The sequence below is a fragment of the Salvelinus sp. IW2-2015 genome, linkage group LG35, assembly GCF_002910315.2.
Source record: "Salvelinus sp. IW2-2015 linkage group LG35, ASM291031v2, whole genome shotgun sequence".
NCBI classification, from domain to species: domain Eukaryota; kingdom Metazoa; phylum Chordata; class Actinopteri; order Salmoniformes; family Salmonidae; genus Salvelinus; species Salvelinus sp. IW2-2015.
This window is the reverse complement of record NC_036874.1, coordinates 9,017,396-9,037,480: the sequence shown is the minus strand read 5'-3', so window position 1 is coordinate 9,037,480 and position 20,085 is coordinate 9,017,396. Positions and strand designations below refer to the sequence as shown.

At 42.0% G+C, this 20,085-nt stretch overlaps 3 protein-coding genes across 4 annotated transcripts; 2 read left to right on the top strand and 1 right to left on the bottom strand.

Moving 5' to 3' along the window:
- Positions 1-435: 435 nt before the first annotated feature.
- LOC111958817 (pre-B-cell leukemia transcription factor 1) lies at positions 436-7,171 on the bottom strand. The gene is made up of 8 exons (XM_023980094.2): positions 6,893-7,171; positions 6,035-6,108; positions 4,003-4,247; positions 3,392-3,582; positions 3,090-3,225; positions 2,827-2,968; positions 873-961; positions 436-699 (listed from the first exon to the last, which is right to left on the bottom strand). Exons 1-8 carry the CDS (start codon positions 7,129-7,131, stop codon positions 619-621), a joined length of 1,197 nt encoding a protein of 398 aa, XP_023835862.1. The 5' UTR covers positions 7,132-7,171; the 3' UTR covers positions 436-618.
- A 1,345-nt stretch (positions 7,172-8,516) lies between these two features.
- LOC111958818 (G-protein-signaling modulator 1) lies at positions 8,517-11,831 on the top strand. The gene is made up of 5 exons (XM_023980097.2): positions 8,517-8,724; positions 9,124-9,655; positions 9,913-10,072; positions 10,411-10,637; positions 11,213-11,831. Exons 2-5 carry the CDS (start codon positions 9,146-9,148, stop codon positions 11,351-11,353), a joined length of 1,038 nt encoding a protein of 345 aa, XP_023835865.1. The 5' UTR covers positions 8,517-8,724; positions 9,124-9,145; the 3' UTR covers positions 11,354-11,831.
- A 1,439-nt stretch (positions 11,832-13,270) lies between these two features.
- On the top strand, positions 13,271-18,678 carry dnase2 (deoxyribonuclease II, lysosomal). Of its 2 annotated transcripts, none has more exons than XM_023980093.2 (7): positions 13,271-13,429; positions 13,984-14,081; positions 14,384-14,552; positions 15,190-15,289; positions 15,479-15,643; positions 17,363-17,587; positions 17,749-18,678. In XM_023980093.2, exons 2-7 carry the CDS (start codon positions 13,984-13,986, stop codon positions 18,165-18,167), a joined length of 1,176 nt encoding a protein of 391 aa, XP_023835861.1. In that variant the 5' UTR covers positions 13,271-13,429; the 3' UTR covers positions 18,168-18,678. The 2 variants fall into 2 exon arrangements, with proteins under 2 accessions (XP_023835861.1, XP_023835860.1); XM_023980092.1 differs by lacking the exon at positions 13,271-13,429 and adding an exon at positions 13,560-13,652.
- Positions 18,679-20,085: the final 1,407 nt, after the last annotated feature.

Sequence of the window (20,085 nt, the reverse complement as noted above, 5' to 3'; positions counted from 1 at the left end):
GTGACCCGTCTCTCTTATGCTGATATCAACCAATCAAGACAGACCAACTGACTGTGAATACAGAGACTTTATTGTAAAAGAGGTAGAGAGAATACAGGTGTTTTTCACTCACTGTACAGAATGACAGCACTGTTGATATACTCATTCAAACCGTTAATYTAACCAGCACACACACTTCATTCATGATATAGACACACAGACAAACAAGCCCAGTAGAAAAGAGAAAACAAACACACTAAATCTTTGGATTTTCTATATTGCCCCCACATCCTCTAAATGCAACTATATCTGAGCTTTAAATGAAAATCCTAAAATATTTGTAATAACAGCATTAATAATATAGCCTAATAAAACAATGGTAACGCAATTTCCCAAGCCTCTCTGCCTACATACCACAGTAACATATAAAGTAGTGGAAAACAAAAACCCATGATCCCAATACAAAACATCACACACACATACTCAGCTCATACAAACATAATGAACAGTATCATTGGACAGTAAGAAACTGAAAAGACATACAAAAACTGCAGCCAAGTAAGAGTGATATCATTCTTTCAGTCTTTTTCCGTTGTCAATCTTTCCATCTATGTCATCGACCCAAAGGGGGCGGGGCCATCAGTCAGAGTCCCCCGAGTGGTCCTTTCCCGGGGAAGTGGCAGAGGGGGGTGTGTTTTGCCCTTGCCAGTTCCCATTAGTCTGCAAAAGAGAAAAAGACGTGGTGACTTGTAGTGGCATTAACCTACATTAACCCCTCTCCACTCCAATACAACTCATCCCCAAGGTTGTTGTTGTGAATGTGCTCTCAATTAGCTACGAGCTAAAATAAAGATGATATGTAACATGAAGTGAATGAGAGTGAAGTTCCATACTTGTGCTCCCATGTAGACAGGCTGCTCTCCATTCATTGGTGGAACACCCAGGAAAAGGTCTGGTCCAGTGAGTGAGAAGCCCCCCGATCCTGTGGAGGGAACAAAAGGGGGATGTTCTTTAATAAGGGCTACTAGGCTACAATATCAGCCTGGTCCCAGATCTGATCCTGTGGAGGAACAAAAGGGGGGATGTCTTTAATTAAGGGCTACTAGGCATACAATATCAGCCTGGTCCCAGATCTGATCCTGTGGAGGAACAAAAGGGGGGATGTCTTTAATAAGGGCTACTAGGCATTACAATATCAGCCTGGTCCCAATCTATGATGTGGAGGAACAACAAAGGGGGGATGTCTTTAATAAGGCTACTAGGCATACAATATCAGCCTGGTCCCAGATTCTGATCCTGTGGAGGAACAAAAGGGGGGATGTCTTTAATAAGGGCTACTAGGCCTACAATATCAGCCTGGTCCCAGATCTGATCCTGTGGAGGAACAAAAGGGGGGATGTCTTTAATAAGGGCCTACTTAGGCCTACAATATCAGCCTGGTCCCAGATCTGATCCTGTGGAGGAACAAAAGGGGGATGTCTTTAATAAGGGCTACTAGGCTACAATATCAGCCTGTCCCAGATCTGATCCTGTGAGGAACAAAAGGGGGATGTCTTAATAAAGGGCTACTAGGCATACAATATCAGCCTGGTCCCAGATCTGATTCCTGTGGAGGAACAAAAAGGGGGGATGCTTTAATAAGGGCTACTAGGCATACAATATCAGCCTGGTCCCAGATCTGATCCTAGTGGAGGAACAAAAGGGGATTGTCTTTAATAAGGGCTACTAGGCCTACCAATATCAGCCTGGTCCCAGATCTGATCCTGTGAAGGAACAAAAGGGAGATGTCTTTAATAAGGGCTACTAGTGCCTACAATATCAGCCTGCGCTCCCAGATCTGATTGTGCTGTAAAGCCGACTTCTATTGTTGGGCAAGGAGTTGGCACGACAGCACAAAAGGCCCAATTCCGAATTAGGAAATTACGCCTTTCTTACGCAGACCTTTCCTACGCACTTCTCAGTAGTTGGTGTTCAGACGTATCTTATTCAGTTGCGTAACGGGCTTTMCAGACATTGTTCCCTTGCATGTGCTGATTAAGCGTAATTCAATCGCTCAAAACCCTCCCACTTGCTGGTCAATAGATTTTCTTGTGGAGTTTTCATTCAACAGGGTTTTCAGCACATTTATTTTAAGCCATCCCTTTAAATATGGTGTACCTTTTAGTTAGAATTTTGTTGACAGACTCAACAGAATATATCAAGAGAATGGGTTCAGAATATTAGGGATCAATCAAAGAAAGCCATCTAAATATATGCATATTTATCTCKGTTTCAGCACCAATTGTTAGAATTAGAAAGCTGCTAGATTATTTAGGGTTAGGAAAGTATTTAGGAAAAAACAGGTTTGGAGAGCCTTTATGCACGAAAGAAAACGGTTGTTTGATTCATTCTGAAAATCACCAAATTCAGTTTTTATCCAATGGTTATGTTGGAAGATCAGTGTACGTAGAATTATAATAGGGAGAATAGTGTACAATAGTAGACTATACCCTCGTCGATTGCCTGCACTAACCATGGAACTGTGTGATGACACAGCCAAGTATTGTGCCATGCGTTGGGTTCAAACTGTTACAGCTTGGTCTGCTCTCCATTCCATAACGATTTAATTAGCCTAAATGTAGTCATAGGTCTTTGTAGAGGTAGGTTTGGGGAGGGTTAAGAGACCAGAGGTGGCAGAGCGGGTTGGAGTGTAAGGTTGGAGCATAGTCTGAAGGTACGGAGGGGCAGTTCCCCTTGCTGCTCCGTAACACAAAAACACTATCAACCCATCCATTTCTACTACCAATTGAACCATAAATTCAAAACAGTGTGTATCACTAGGCCTGGCTTCCTTTCCTTAGCTCTTACCTGTTGAGTTGGGCGTGTGTGGAGAGTCCTCGTTCTGTGTCGCCACGATGGCTGTCTTCATGGCATAGATGTTGGCCTCCTCTTGGAACTTCCCGATGTTCTTCTTGTAGCGGATTCTCTTGTTGCCAAACCAGTTGCACACCTGTTCAGTTAACGAGCCAGTAAGAGGCTGGTCAATGGAGTCAACTGTATATGGGCGTATCAATGGGTGAGCTAATAGTAAATATATGACGCATATACTTATACTTATGACACGAGGTTACCTGAGAGACAGTGATGCTACACTGTTTGGCTAGTTCTTCTTTGGCCTCTTCACTGGGGTAAGGGTTGGCGAGATGGGAGTAGAAATACTCGTTCAGGACTTCCGTCGCCTGCTTGCTGAAGTTACGTCTCTTACGCCTGACAACACAAAGGTGAGTGTGTTGAGAGTGGGCATACAACCCAGGCAGAAGTGTACATTTCTCAACTACAGTAACAACTGATACCTGTATATGAATTGTCATTCACTATCATGGCAAGTTTTGACAGGTGTTGTGTCACCACAATAACAGTGTTACARGCTGACCTGGCGTCGAGGAAGCGGGACCMCAGGATCATGACGGCCTCGCAGGTGCTCTGCTTGAGTTGTGTCTGGATGGAGCTGAACTTGCGGTGGATGATGGCCACCATGCGTTCGATCTCCCGCGGTGACACGGGTCGTGTACGCGACTGCTCCCTCAGCAGGTTCATCACGTGGGTAGTGAACTCACTACAGGCCTACAGGAGACACGGAGAGAGGGGGGAATTGGAGACAGATATGACAGTCAGTTGGGCTCAAAGGATGGAAGTCAACAGCGGGCCGACACTGTTGACGTCGGTCATTTATGTTCACGTTCAATTATCTCACCTACATTATAACATCACCACATTTTAGTTTACTTCGCTAAAGGGTGTCATTTTCAGTGTGTGCAAAGTGTCAAGTCCCTCCACCTCAAATCAAGTACAGCCACTGACCCCAGCACACATATATGTCAGAGTCAATATGAGTTTGAATCCAGCCCACTGCATTTTGACTCACCCTCCCTCTATCTTCCCCGTCTTTCCAACACTTTACTATCTCTTTAATAAAGCAAAAAACAACACAAAAGGATTCGGACTTCCCCACTGCTTTCCCCCAAAAAAGAAGTAGAAAAGTACCTGGTCATATTTCTCCATCTCAGTGTGATAGATGTTGCGAATCTGGCTCAACTTGCTTTTGTAGTCTGAGTGTTCCAGTGAGCTGTCTGGCGACATCCCTCCAGAGCTGGTGGCTGCGGACACCGCTGCTGCCGCCCCGCCACCTTTCTCCGGCCCGGCCACACCCTCCGCCAGCAGCATGTTGTCCAATCGCACCAGCTGTGGGTCCTGTGAATCTTCCTCTTGAGCATTTCGCATTGATAGGCCTGCAACAAGAAAGTTCTGTCAATCTGATTCATGGTAAATAAGAGTTACAATGTCTCCTATTACACTGAACAAAAATATAAATACAGCATGCAACAATTTCAAAGATATTAATGAGTTACAGTTCATATAAGGTAATCAGTCAATTMAAATAAATTATTTAGGCCCTAATCTATGGATTTCACATGACTGGGAATACAGATACGCATCTGTTGGTCACAGATACCTTCAAAAAAAAAGTAGGGGCTTGGATCGGAAAACTAGTCAGTATCTGGTGACCACCATTTGCCTCATGCAGAGCGACACATCTTCTCACATTGAGTTGATCAGGCTATTTATTGTGGCCTCTGGAATGTTGTACCACTCCTCTTCAATGGCTGTGCGAAGTTGCTGGATATTGGCGGGAACTGGAACACAGTCGTACATGTAGATCCAGAGCATTCCAAACATGCTCAATGGGTGACATTGTGCAGGTCAAGGAAGAACTGGGACATTTTCAGCTTCCAGGAACTGTGTACAGATCCTTGCGACATGGGGCCTTGCATTATCATGCTGAAACATGAGATGATGGCGCGGGATGAATGGCACGACAATTCATTGCATTCAAATTTCCATAGATAAAATATAATTGTGTTCGTTGTCCGTAGCTTATGCCTGCCCATACCATAATCCCACCGCCACCATAGGGCGCGCAGTTCACAACGCTGACATCAGCAAACCACTCGCCCACACGACACCATACACACTGTCTGCCATCTGCCCGAAACCGGGATTCATCTGTGAAGAGCACACTTCTCCAGCGTGCCATATCCATCGAAGGTGAGCATTTGTGGAGAAATTATTCTGTTGTGCATTCCCACAGTTTCATCACCAGTCCGGCTGGCTGTTCTCAGTCGATCCTGCAGAATCCGGATGGTCTGCTTTGTGAGGCTGCTTGGATGTACAGCCTAATTCTCTAAAACAACATTTGAGGTGGCTTATGGTAGCAACAGCTCTGGTGGACATTCCTGCAGTCAGCATATCAATTGCATGCTACCTAAAAAAAGATATCTGTGGCATTGTGTTGTGTGACATAACTGCACATTTTAGAGTGGCCTTTTATTGTCCCCCGTACAAGGTGCACCTGTGTAATGATCATGCTGTTTAATCAGCTTCTTGATATGTCACACCTGTCAGGTGGATTGATTGTCTTGGTAAATGAGAAATGCTCATTAACAGGGATGTAAACAAATTTGTGCACAAAAAAGCATATGGAACATTTCTGGGATATTTTATTTCAGCTCATGAAACATGAGACCAACACTTTACATTTACATTTAAGTCATTTAGCAGACGCTCTTATCCAGAGCGACTTACGTGCTTCTACACCTGCATTACCAGCTGTTTGGGGTTTTAGGCTGGGTGTCTGTACAGCACTTCGAGATATTAGCTGATGTAGGAAGGGCTATATAAAATAAAATTGATTGATTGATTGACTTTCAGTGTATATTAAAATATTTTCCCTCTGAGGTACAGACTTGGAGAAGCACTTTGTGGATGAAACAAGTAATGGAAGGCTCATCTTGCAGCAAAATTTGAAAAGTAATCATACACAATACATCTTTGTTGAAAATTGTAAATAGCTAGAGAATTTTCTAACTGTCATCTAACTGCGTGGATCATGCGCAACTCATTATTATTGTGATGGAGCCAACATCTGTTTTCATCACAGATGGTCAGAAACTTTRAAACGAATTAACAACAATTTATAAATCAAACAATGGGTTTCAATTAGTGAAAATTAACTTACCTGTTTTCTCTTTGATCTCGCATAAGACGCTGAACAAAGCTGGTTTCATTCGATGGCAATTCAATGCGTGTTTTCTGACGGTTGAAAAAAAGATAATTGTTATTATTATTAGCTAGCTAATTACATACTGTAGCTGTCTATCTAGTTTATCTACCCAGCTATTTAGCAACGAGCCATTAGCACCAACAATATATTTGTTAAGTTAGCTAGCTCCCTGCTTTCACACGCTTGATATAGCTAGCTAACGTTAACTAGATGACATTCATAACAACAAACATCGGCTCTGTTGTTCGTGACCTTTTGACGAGTTCACTGCAGCCTGCTATGCTAGCGTTAGCTACGCAATGCTATAGCTAGCTAGCAGCAGCTACAATATGTAGCTAATATGTTAACATTTTATTCGTCGAACAAATGTAACATGAAATGGATAATGTCAAGATTATGGCCACAGTGCGTTGATAATATATTGCTATTCATATACATGTAAATATAACCGTTAGTAGTAACACAAAGCAATAGAGCGTAGCTAACTGGCTAGTTTTAGCTTAGCAAGAATTCACCCTCTTCATCGAGTTAGCCACAAAAACTATTTCGGTTTTTATAAATTTCACAACAACAGGCGTGTAAATAGGCCAGGGGAAGAAGTGATAATGATTTAATAAGGCGTGCAAATGGCTTTATCATGAAACAAAGCCAGTTAGCTATCTAACAACGTTGTCTACCCGTTAGCTTATTAAAAAACTTCAAAGTTGAAAAAAAATGAAAACTTCTGAAAACTTTAGCTAACTCTTGGCCATTGAGCAACTTTGCAGTAAGGTGTAGCTAAATCTGAATAAGTTAGAAACAATTATGACTAACTTTGCTTGTGCTTCGTCCAAACTTTGGTCGGTGATGGTCATGATTTGTTGCAATATGTCACCAATGTCTCTGCGGCTTTCATGTCCATTTTCTGCGCCTTCGTGGCCCGTGTCTCCGTCGGAGCGGTGGTGGGAAGATGGATGAACCGAGTTTAGAGGGTGCATACCGGGGTGAGTGCTCAGGCCAAGGCCCCGGCCGTTAGAGGGCCCGTTGCCAGTGAGAGGCTGCTGCTGCAACATCCTGAGCGGCACACAGTGGCGCGGACGAGTAATCACAGTCACACACCCTTCAAAACTCAAACACTAGAGCAGGCCTGCGCTAGAGTCCCCTAGCGATTGACAAAGAAAAAGTATCGAACAAGAATGTTCATGAAATTCGAATTGTCCTCTGGACAGACCCCATAGGCTACTGTACTAGGGATATTCATAGCTATTACTTTTACACTGAGTAAGTCTTCTGAACAATCAGGTAGCTGGATATAACTATAAGGCAACTGTGTGTGTAGGTCTATGTGTATGTGTAAGAGAGAAACAGAAAACGTGAGAAGAGGGGGATCTTTCAATCTGCAAGTAGCCTAATACATTGAGCATTTGCATCCATGATGGGGGAGGGATCATCTTCTGATTTCATGTCAGCTAATTTAATAATGCATCAGCTTCATAATAAGGTCACAGGTCTTTACCAATCAAATCATCAAATATTTATTTTCATCACATTTTATTTGTCACATGCTTCGTGAACAACAGGTGTAGACTAGCAGTGAAATTCTTACTCTCTGGCCCTTCCCAACAATGTAGAGAGAAAAATAGAAAAATAATAACACAATGAATAGATACACCATGAGTAACGATAACTTGGCTAAATACACTGGGTACCAGTACCGAGTTGACATGCAGGGGTACTAGGAGGTAATTGATGTAGATTTACATATAGGTAGGGGTAAAGGGACTACATTTACATTTAAATGTTGGACTAGGCAAGAGGATAGATAATAAGCAATAGCAGCTGTGTATGTGATGAGTCAAAAGAGTTTGAGGGTCAGCGTGGCGGATGTGTTGTGGCCCACTCTCACCACATGGGACAATACAGACAATACAAGCACTCCATAATATTAACAGATTTGACAAATTAATGCACAGTGAAAGTTTCATACATCAATGGGTGATACACAGCAGAACACTTTTTAGAGTCATATATGAACATACACAAATTAACAATTACCCTCCCCTCTGTTCTCTCACTTCACCAAAAATAATCAACATCTCACATCTGACTATATCTCTCTCCCTCTCTCTCACACACTTTGTCTACTTCTCCTTTAGCTGCAAGTCAACAGGAAGTATGCCAAACCACAGTCCCTGTCAGAAAAACAGAGTGCCTGTTTCAACATGTTGCTGTTTCTGACTGTATGCTGTTCTACTGAAAATGCAACATGAGCAGAGAAAAACTTCATAGTCATTTCCCCCTTTCTGATGTTCATCTCAAATTATGAGTTTTGTCTTTGTTAAAAACAAGGCTATTTGATAACATCGCACCACTTCACTTTTTACAGTAATATTTCATAATGCCATGACGCAGAGAGATAGGGGACAAATACATAGGGGTGGGTTGGGGTAAGAGGAACAGGAAGAGACTAGAGGGCTGACAGGCAGGCTGAGAGAGAGAGAGAGAGAGAGAGCGAGGAAGAGCTCGTCACGGTGATATGTGAACCATAACTGATAGCAATTAGTTGTCATGAAGAAAACTGCCATGTGAATCAGTGATGCCATACCTAATCAATGTGGACACAAGAAGATGATGTTTATCAGAAACTGAACTCCAGGAAAACACAGGTACGATAGACTTATTGAGAGCGTGGGTGGGTAAGGTAATGATTGGCAGGCGGGCAAGTACAATCCAAGATAGGAATTCAGTGCCTAAAGAAGTGAGCAGGAAACCAGTCCTGGTTTTTCATAAACACCCCTCTTGAGATTATACCATATTATGCTTACAGGTACAGTGGCCGTTCAGTCTGTGTCACACTAGAAGTCTTCTACATGTGTTGTTGGGAGTTAACATTTTGATGAACTCTATTAGATTACCTAATACATTTTCTTAGAACCAGTTCCACAATCCTCATAATGTACAATAGAACATCAGTTGATTTGTAAGTCGCTCTGGATAAGAGCGTCTGCTAAATGACTTAAATGTAATGTAATGTAATATATTTGTCTTATCTAATTTTTTGTCAGGTTTACACTGAGACAGACGTAAATGGATGTTGTCATGGAATACCCAGAGGTCAAAGTTGAAACAGCTGAAGAGGAGCACTTGGAGGATCTAATCATTATTAAGGAGGGAGATGTTGAGAGAGTTGTTGAGGGAGGGATAGAGCCAATAACAGGCAAGAGCAACGATAAAGACTCCAGTGCGGAAGAGGATGCCACTGCCAGACATGGACAGATTGGAAAAACCAACACTGAAAGTGGAGATGGCGATGAAAGAAAAAAGGATAACCATATAAATCAAGCAAAAGGAGAGACTGGGACAGAGGATGGGGTTGAGCACATTAAAGGGATGGATGAATTAGTAATGGATGGACCGAAAATACATGGCAAGAAAGAGGGGATGGCGATGGTGGATGAAACAGAAAAATACAAAACAGCAGAACAAGATTTGGAGACGGACAAACCATCACAAGGATTACAAGTTGGCACAAATAGACATCTTCCCTTTGACCAGTTGCCCAAAGATACGCTGAGCCCAGAGCATGCCACAAAACAGGTTTATAACATTTGCTTTCACAAAAAAAATACAGCAATTTCCCTTGTGCCCACAATAACAATAATTCCGTTATTGGGTTTTCTTTCACATATAGAAAAAGAACAAACAACATTACAGGGGTGGAAGAATGAGGGGTTCATTTTGTGGTTACAGAATTTGTAGGTGTGGAAATGCCAGCTTGTTTGAAATGAGTAGTGATACCCCCCATTTTGAAGTCCTTGATAATGACTACTCTTTCTGCCACCTGTCTTTCACAGGCTCAACGGTTAACCCCTTACTTCCCAGACACGCTGTATGACCTGGTCTTTACTCTGCAAGAAGGAAGACGACTCAATGACCAGCGGTGCTCGTTCAGAGGGAGGAGAAGGTGCCATTCTGAACCCAACACCTACATTCCGGCCCACAGAGCCCACAGAGGTGATAGAATGCGAAAACAACTCCCTGTAATGATAACTAACTAAGTGACTGTGGTAAACATAACAACTGTTGCAATTAGCTTCCCTTGTTTCAACATTGACATGCTGACTCACTTCAAATGACAGAAGGGGAAAAGCTGTAAATAACTGTACGGTACCAACATCCATTGAAGCGCTTCTATCATATAACTGTGGCAGGGACACATATTAGGATGTCTTCTGTACATTAGTAAAATATTGAAATAATATTGCTTGAATAATTAACTAGGACACTAAATGAACTAGGCCACTAAATGTAGCATGTCTCCACTCTCTTTTCTCCCCTTTCATTTCCAACAGTGCATTTCTCCTCAATGACCTCGCTGCAGAAAGATGAGTTCTTTGACTTGGTGGCTACTTCGCAAGGCCGTCGGCTTGACGACCAGCGGGTGGAACTACATGACACCCCACCCCTTAAGCCGAAAGCCAATAAGAAGAGGAGCAGCGTAAAAGATACAAAGCCTAAAAAGTCTGCTCCAATTGCAGTGCAGAACGAGGACTTGTACAATATGATTCTCATCTCGCAAGTAAGTAACTGTAATCACCCAAGCTGCCAATAGTCAATTTGACCAAAACATTATTTTGTTCTTGTCATAAGCAAAATATCATGTAGGCATCATGTCATATGGTGTTACGTTAATATCATGTTACAGTGCTACATTGGCATAACAGATGAAGGATCTTCATTTTCCTGCGCTCCAGGAAATGCAATGACTTTGTGCTTTACATAAATGAACGGAAAACCCGCACTAACATAGTTATATTAACAGTATTTCCCTTTTCAAGTAGCTTAATTTGGGCCAGTTTATAGCCTAACCACCGATCATGCAACATCATAGACTAAACATTCAAATGCTGTTGCTGAAGGATTATTTTACTGCAACAATACTGATCAAATGAATATCCTACATCTGTATGTCATGTGCTGTAACATGGGCATTGGGTATTATGTTGTAGGGTGTAACAACATATCATGTCATATGGTGTATAAGCATCATGTTATGTGATGTTACGTAGGTGTAATGTTTCGTCTCCGTACCTCAGGTCCAGTGTAAAATAGGCATCAAACCATGTGGTGTTTCTGACTGTCTCTGTACTTCAGGCCCAGGGTAGGCTGGAGGAGCAGCGCAGTGTGGCCCCAGGGCCTATGGATGACGAGGACTTCTTTTCGTTACTGCTGAGTGTCCAGGGAGGACGCATGGAGGACCAGAGGACTGAGTTGCCTGGGATTCTGGGAACCTGAGAGATACACATGCTGTAGAGATGGGCTCAAATTGCTCAGAGCATGTGGTGTAGCCCTATAGAGCAATGGCTTTTGCTTCTTATTCACCTGGCCAGACCAGGCATGACCATTATGTTATGTTATGGTCTGAGTTAACAGTATCATCTGTATCGATGACTGCATCAGTAATTTAATAAAAAAATAGTATGTGAATAATAGAGGCTTCATTTCAGTTGCATAATGCTGTAGAGACTAATTCCAATGTTTGTTGTATGATATTAAGCTTACAGAGTGGGCAGATTTGGATGTGGACTGCACAATAATTTTGATGAAATTCAAAATGCCCCTACGCTTTGGGGTGCTTTAAATGTGTTTATTGCAATTTGAGGAAATAAGTTTTGCTCACCACAGCAGTGAACGAGTATGAATGAGAGTGTTTGTGTTTCCATGTTATATTTGAATTCAGCTCCTCACGAGAATAAAATAAGCGTTAAATGTTTGACCTGCATCAAGAGTGTTTCTAGTTGTTCCCCGAGAAGGCTTACGATAAAGTGCCTCAGCCTTTGTCTACTGGACCCCACAGAGATATTGAGGGCCAATGCAAGGGCCAACACAGCATCAAAAGCCTGGGGGCCTCCAGGAAGCCTGCAGTCTTGTCAGACTCCAGTCCACTCCAAKTGAGACGGCAACTTTCAGAGGAAGTCTTGAACTGTCTAGGCAGGGAAGGTGGTAAGTTATGAGGAAGAATACTTATTATGGCAGTTCCTCAAAGTGTGATTCAACATTCAAAAGGCACTCGCACATTTGAGCTCTCTTTATTGCAGGTTGAATACGATCAGAAAAAATAACAAACCTGCACACTGCTGACGAAGGCATTGAGGCCAATATGTAAAGCTTATTAAAGAGCAGTGATAATAGCAAGAGCAGTGAAAAGTTATCATATCATATGACAACTGGCTGCTCGAAGGTCAAAATGCTAAGTATGCTCTGTGCAACACAAGGAACTTGAAGTGGAGTACTTTCTTTAACTTTCTTTAGCCTTCTAGCTGTCACGCTCGTCGTAATAAATAGACCAAGGCGCAGCGTGAGTAGAGTTCCACATATTTTTAATAAACCGAAACTCAGACACACACACACACACACACACACACACACACACACACACACACACAGACGACAGACACAACACACACAGACACACACACCGAACGAACGAACGCACGAACGAAACGTGCCGCTACTGTTGTGCACTCTGGCAACTAAATGTTAACAAGATCCCACGAATAACCATGGGGAAATGGCTACCTAAATATGATCCCCAATCAGAGACAAAGATAAACAGCTGCCTCTGATTGGGAACCATATCAGGCCACCATAGACATACAAATTCACCTAGATGACCCAACCAAGTCACTATCACGCCCCAACCAACACAGAGAATAACAGCTTACTATGGTCAGGGCATGACATCTAGACTTTCTTTACAATTGTTAAAAACAAAGTCCCAAAGACAGAGAAACTGTTTTGATGGGATATGAGGTTGAGGTTCTCAATCCCAGGCAATTTGCCATAACCACTCAATATTCATTACTCAATTGTCAAACGAAAGATATCTGCCTTTACATTACAGTGTTGCAATGCACTAGTGCTGTTTACAGAAATCTATTTTTCAGAGACAACTAGGCTGTTAGGCTAGCCTATATGTGCTGTGGATTAATTTTCCACACCACAGTGGAAATGTATCAACTCCATCCCTTAACTGTTCAACCATTGTTGACAACAGTAAGGAAAACACACTTGTTCATTAAATATGTATCATACGTTTGCGGCTTGCTTTATGGTCATATATGCTCTGATTCCATTTAAATTAATAGATTTTCCCCATGTGTAAAAGGCAGAAGGGTCCATCTGGTCCAGGGCGTTAATTAATGCTCCACTTCATTAACTCGTGACCAAAAGCCCGCCCTGTGACATCATACTTCAAAACAAGGATGCATCTCAAATATAGAAATGGAATAGTTCGCCACAATCAAAGATCACGTGGATACGGAAAAGCTGTAGAATCAGCGCCCTTGTCAAATTCTTATCTACTCAAAGGTAGGCTAAGTGTTGATGTAGAAATTAGACTTTTCAATCAACGTTACAGTGGGGCACATTGGGCATAGGCTATAGCAGGGGTATTCAACTCTTTCTTACCCTACGAGGTCCGGAGCCTGCTGGGTTTCTGTTCTAGCTGATCATTATGTGCGCAGACCTGGGTCTGAATCAGTCCCTCCTGATTATAGGGGAACAAAGAAAACGCAGTAGAACTGGCTTCGAGGTCTGATTTTGAGGAGGCTATAAATTTCGTTTGCATGGGTTATGCTTCATCCTAATTGATTCTAAAGCAGTTGACAAATCAATTAGATATCAAATCAATGCAAAATCGGATACTTTTTGTTAGTTTAATTCTGATACATTGTTACAACATTGTAACATAATTTTAACATCGACTGTCGGCTACTGTTGCAGTTTGTAATGCATCGCTGCGTTCTCTTCTTGTTCTAAAGCCACCCCTTTTCCATTTTAGTCAACACATGTTGAAGTTGTCATTTTGGCAATAGTTTTTCACAGTTCCTAAAAGTATTTTGACCTCGTTGCTTTCCCTTCAGATGTTGTCACTTGTTGTCCTGATGATCCTGTTTCAACCAGAAGAGGGAGGCTCCTCACCTATCTCCTGTTACAATGATCAAGGGGAAGCTGTTGACTGGTGAGAAAACGGTTCTGGGCAGACTGAAGATTGAGCTGATATGACCTCCTTCTTCCCTTAGGTCTGTTAGCTACTTAGTCACAGACAGTGTGCATAGCAAGGTATGGGGTGGCAGGTAGCCTAGTGGTTAGAGCATTGGGCTGCTAACCAAAAGGTTGCTAGATCGAATCCCTGAGCTGACACAGTAAAAATCTTTTGTTCTGCCCCATTGTCAATAAGATTTTGTTCTTAACTGACTTGCCTGGTTAAATTAAAAAAAATATGCTAAAACAACACTAAAACAATCAAATACTTTCTCTCAGGTTCTATCTCTACAAACTCCCCCATGTTGATCGTGAATTTCCCAATGAWGGACAGAGTTATCTACTGATGGACAAAGGCAGCGAGGGATGGACGGATGGAAACGTGTTGGTGAATGACAGCACTGGAGCCCTGGGGAGGACAGTGGGCCAGCTGTATGAACAGGGGAAGGTCTGGTTCCTTCTATTATTAATATCAGACCACATTTGAATGAACTGTGAAACYTAAAGGGAAAATCCACTCAAAAACTATTTTTTTTTAAATGACAAATTATGAGTTGTCTGTTGATACAGGCCCAAAATGTTTTTTCATGATGATGTGGCCGGTGACACTTTGTTTCTTGGAAGTTAAATATCTTGAAACTTGACTGCTGACATGCAAACCATTTTGGGACTGTATCAACAGTGGACTAATTAAAAAAAATACCAAAAGATAGTTTTTGAGTGGATTTTCCCTTTAAGTTTCACTTGCAACACATAGCAGTATTTACCACTGCTGAGGATTTATTTTTGGAAGCTGGCCCCTCRCTTTTTTTGTGACAGTGGAATGAGACAGAATGACACAAAAAATCAAAATGTGGATCTATAATTTTTTGGTGGGTTGTTTCTTTCACTGTCTAATTTTCACTAAGGTGGAATTGGAGCTTTCTTTTTACCCAGACAGCCATGATAAATAAATACAGCATATGACATGTTATCAAAGAACAAACACTATTGGCGCTATAAACCTTGTTTGTTTCTGAGTTTAGAGTGTGCAATATGCATGAAAGTGTATATCTTCTGATAAGTYTGTGTACTTTCTTTTGCAGAATGATGACATTGCATACATCCTGTACAATGACCAGAGACCACCCGAGGAGGGAGAAAAAGGATTTGGTTTCCTTAGTAGCCGAGGTGGCCACACTAAAGGTCAGGACAATATAAACCTCAGCTGTATACTGTATACAGGCATCACATTATAATGTTAATCTCAGCACCCAGGCCTCTGGCCAGCTACTCCATTTGTAGCATGTTAATGTTTTTGTCTGACGAGAGTATGTACTGTTGTGAAATGACTCAGCTTTCAATGAGTGTGTTATCTCCCTCTCTCCATCTCAGGTGTTGTCTTATTGGACAAGACACAGGGCTATTGGTTGGTCCACAGCACCCCTCATTTCCCCCCTGTAAAGGAAATAGGGCAATATTCCTACCCAGGTAGTGGTGTACAGAACGGACAGAACTTCATCTGTGTGACCTACCCACTGGAACGCTTTCAGGCCATTGGTGAGACTGTAATCCTGTAAAAGTCATTTGGAATACTATAAGTTTACCTTAGAATTCTGAAAAAGTATCTTGGATTACCCACCCTGTTATAATGCATGAAACTGTGAATTGTTTCATGAAGACACAAATGTGTTCTATTTCATGCGACTGTTTCATGCTGAGACAGACTGTCTGTGCGTACAACCCGAGCCGACAAGGTGGAAAATCTGTTGACGTGCCCTTGAGCAAGGCACTTAACCCTAATTTTCTCCAGGGGTGCCGTACTACTATTGCTGACCCTACAAACTAAGTGCTATGTCATCACTGAAAAACCTGCATGCAATGAACTTAAAAAATGACAATTAACTCATTATTACGCAACAGTTAATAAAGCCACATTAATGTTGACAAAACAATTGTGAACCAAAAATAACATTTGCAAAAACAATTTAGGTCATTAGCATTTTAGCATATTGTAGTAGCAAGTGCCACTACAACCTGGCTAGCAAATGGTGCTGTTACCATAGTGACAGATAGGGTTATCCTCTATGGCACTGTAACCATAGAGACCATACTCCTCCCGCTGTGCGATGTTTGCTCTGTAAGTTTCATGTCTCTCGTGGAGTTATACTGAACAAAAATATAAACACAACATGCAACATGTCTGGTGAGTATGCAGGCCATGGAAGAACTGGGACATTTTCAGCTTCCAGGAATTGTTTACAGATCCTTGTGACATGGGGCCGTGCATTATCATGCTGAAACATGAGGTGATGGCGGCGGATGAATGGCATGACAATGGGCCTCAGGATCTCATGGTAGCTCTGTGCATTCAAATTGCCATTGTTAAAATGCAATTGTGTTTGTTGTCCGTAGTTAATGCCTGCCTATACCATAACCCCACCGCCACCATGGGACACTATGTTCACAACGTTGACATCAGCAAACCGCTCGCACACACAACGCCATACATGTGGTTTGCAGTTGTCAGGCCGGTTGGACATACTGCCAAATTCTCWAAAATTACGTTGGATGCAGCTTATGGTAGAGAAATGAACATTCAGTTATCTGGCAACAGCTTTGGTGGACATTCCTGTAGTCAGCATGCCAATTGCACGCACCCTCAAAACTTGAGACATTTATGGCATTGTGTTGTGTGACAAAAGAGAGGCATTTTYTTGTCCCCAGCACAAGGTGCACCAGTGTAATGACCGTGCTGTTTAATCAGATTCTTAAAATGCCACACCTGTCAGGTGGATGGATTATCTTGGCAAAGGAGAAATGCTCACTAACAGGGATGTAAACAAATTTGTGCACAAAATTTCAGATTGAAAAAGCTTTTTGTGCGTATTGAACATTTCTGGGGTCTTTTATTTCAGCTCATGAAACATGGGACCAACACTTTATGTGTTGCGTATATATTTTTGTTCAGCTTAAGATGAGTGTCATTAATTAAGATAGTACTTGTCTTGGAACTTGGTGCCTATTTTTTATTTTTTATTTAACCTTTATTTAACTAGGAAAGTCAGTTAAGAACAAATTCTTATTTACAATGACGGCCTACCCCGGCCAAACCCGGACGACGCTATTGAATCACACAGACAGACAGACAGACAGACAGACAGATTGATCAGTCAATTCATCATTATTTGCTTTACTTTTGACACAATTCATTGATTGAAATGTTTGAAGTGTTCAGTTGAAGTGTTCAGTTGACATGTATTATGTTTTAAATTGCAGGAGAGCAGTTGCAGATCAACCAGCCCAATGTGTATGACTGTGGTGTCCCTGCTTCCTTGGCCTCTCTGGTGCCCGCACTGGCTGATGTCTGTAACAACAGCCAAGGGCAGATGGCCTATAGCAGCTTACCGCACACCCAACCTGCATCCAATCGCAGTGTGCCMCTCACCTCATTGGGTGGAACCGAGTTCATCAGCTTTGCCAAGGGGAGATCATTCAATAATGGTAAGGAACAATTTTGAAACTATTCATTTGTCATTTTTTGTACTGTTGAAGTGTTGTTTCATGGTAAGAATGACTATTCATGTCATTACCGTTTTGTCATTGTGATTGACCCAACATTTAACCACAATATCCCCATTTCCCCTCCTCCTGTCTCCCTTTAGATCTGTACCACTCCTGGGTGGCTCCCTCCCTCCAGTCAGACCTCCTAGTCCAGTTCTGGATCCGCTCCACTGGCATCCTGCCCTCTGACTGCTCCCTGGGCTGGAAGGTCCTGGACATCCAGCTTATCTCCCCAGGCGGGAGGGTCACCTTCAAGGCCTCCAATGACCACTCCAAGTGGGCCGTGAGTACRACCGGGGGTGGGMTGGATYGAGCTGCTGGCTGGGTGTGTGTGGGCGACATCAACCGSAACGAGGCTGAGGAGAAGAGAGGGGGCGGGACAGTGTGTCTGCAGGACGCCACGGTGTGGAAGGCCTATCGGACAGCGGCGCTGGAGTGTGAGATGTGCGAGGGAGGGACCAGCGGGTGTGATGTGGACGTAGAGGATGCAAGGCACTACCAGGGAGATATGAATCCGTAAGCATCAGTGTGGCAGCAGTGTAAAGTTACTAGTATGCACACAGTTCACTGAGCAGCTAGGTTTATTAGCATTATTGAGCTCCGTGAACAAGGTACCCCATAGAATGTTGATTAATAAGCATCAAATACATTTTTTATGGCAGTTTTGGAGTGTTTCATAAATTGCCATGAATAGAAACATACTTGAAAGGGAAGTGGCACTCCTATAATCAATGAGCATTTTGATACATTCTATGTAGTTCTATAAGTTGCTAATGACTGTAGGCAATGTTGATTGTGATCTCAGGTATGTTTTTTGACATTTTATATGAGTCTGTTTTCAATCTTTTTTATGTGACAAATGATTTAAAAAAATGATTGTTAAAGTATGTGTAATGTTTTTTCTTTAATTCTCTTTMACTTTTTAGTCAAACGTTTGGTGACTTTTTCAGCTTTTAGCTTGAAACAGGSAAAGATACTGACTGTCTTCTGTCCAAATAAAGAAAGTACTGTTGTTGCGGGGTGCACAAATATTTTGCATAATGTTCTTCATAAAACTTCCTCATCCACCAACAAGCTAGATACTAAACCACAGTCTGAATCTTTTATATGTACATCTTTGTACATTTATTTGGTAAGAATAGACACAGCAGAATTACAGCACACATCCGGGGAGTTGCATAGAAATTGCTCATATTACCGTCGCATCAAAATGCATTCATAGAAAAAAAAAAATTATCACACAAAAACAAATAGGGCATATGTAGTGCATAAACATGCCAGCTTATACAGCACTGTGAATGTACATCATATGTACTGTACATTCCAATGCATACATCACAGAGGCTTCATGTCAAATGGCACCCTATTAAGCGCACTACTTTTGACCAGGGCCCATGGGGCTCTGGTGAAAAGTAACACTCTATATAGGGAATAGGGTGCCATTTGGGACACTTTAAGTGGCTCAAGCACCAATGAGAGAAAGGCACTAAACAATCAGTAGCTTAGCCTGGAGTTAACTCTTCATCAAATTACATTACCCAGAATCCTCTCCCTGGAACTACCGTGTCTATGCTTCAGTCTTAGTAGAGACTTCAACAGCACTGGGTAGTATGGCCAGAGTTCATCAGTTAGGGCCTTCCACAATCTGCTCCCCATGCGCCCTTATGCATACAGGTTTTCCTTCCTACTGGTCTCATCCTCATGGGATAGAAGCAGAGCCTTCTGCAAAACCCTCTACATTCAGTTCCTGGACTAAAGACATTGCATAATGAAACCTTATAGCTGTCAGATCTCTATCAAACGTCAGAGAAAATATAAATTAAACATCATTCAGTGATTGGTGAGAATACCTCACTAACCTGGCATGGGTCTTTGAGGACTGACTTTGGGAGCACTGGTTGAATTACACTTCAGGCAGACTTCCATTCCAACTACCAACTAAACCCATTCAGAGACCATTGWTAAAGATTAGTTTATGCTGTATTGAAAAGTTTAGCATTAAGGTGCAATGGTAGACATCTTTAAAATACGCACAACATAGTCTGGACTGTCATTAGTGTCTTCACATGAATTGTTTAGGTTAAGAGTTTGTGGGTTGATGCTGTTATGCCTAATGGTTAGTACTCAAAATATGACTTCTATATGGGAGTGGCAAGGCTGTATATGTAAATGTGTTGTATTTTACATAAGATACTACCGGAGCTATCATTCAATATGTATGCACAAAACCCAAGTGAAWTTATCATGTTTATCTTTGTAACGTCTTGGCCCATTTGAAATGGTTGCAATTTGGGGCAATTTCATACATTTCCTGTTACTTCAAAATGAATAACATGTATTTCTGACACTTGTTGATTGCTCCTTGTGAATGTAAACACAATCCTGACATCATCAAACCATAAAAAAACATATGCATACACAAAGTACATAGTTAAAAC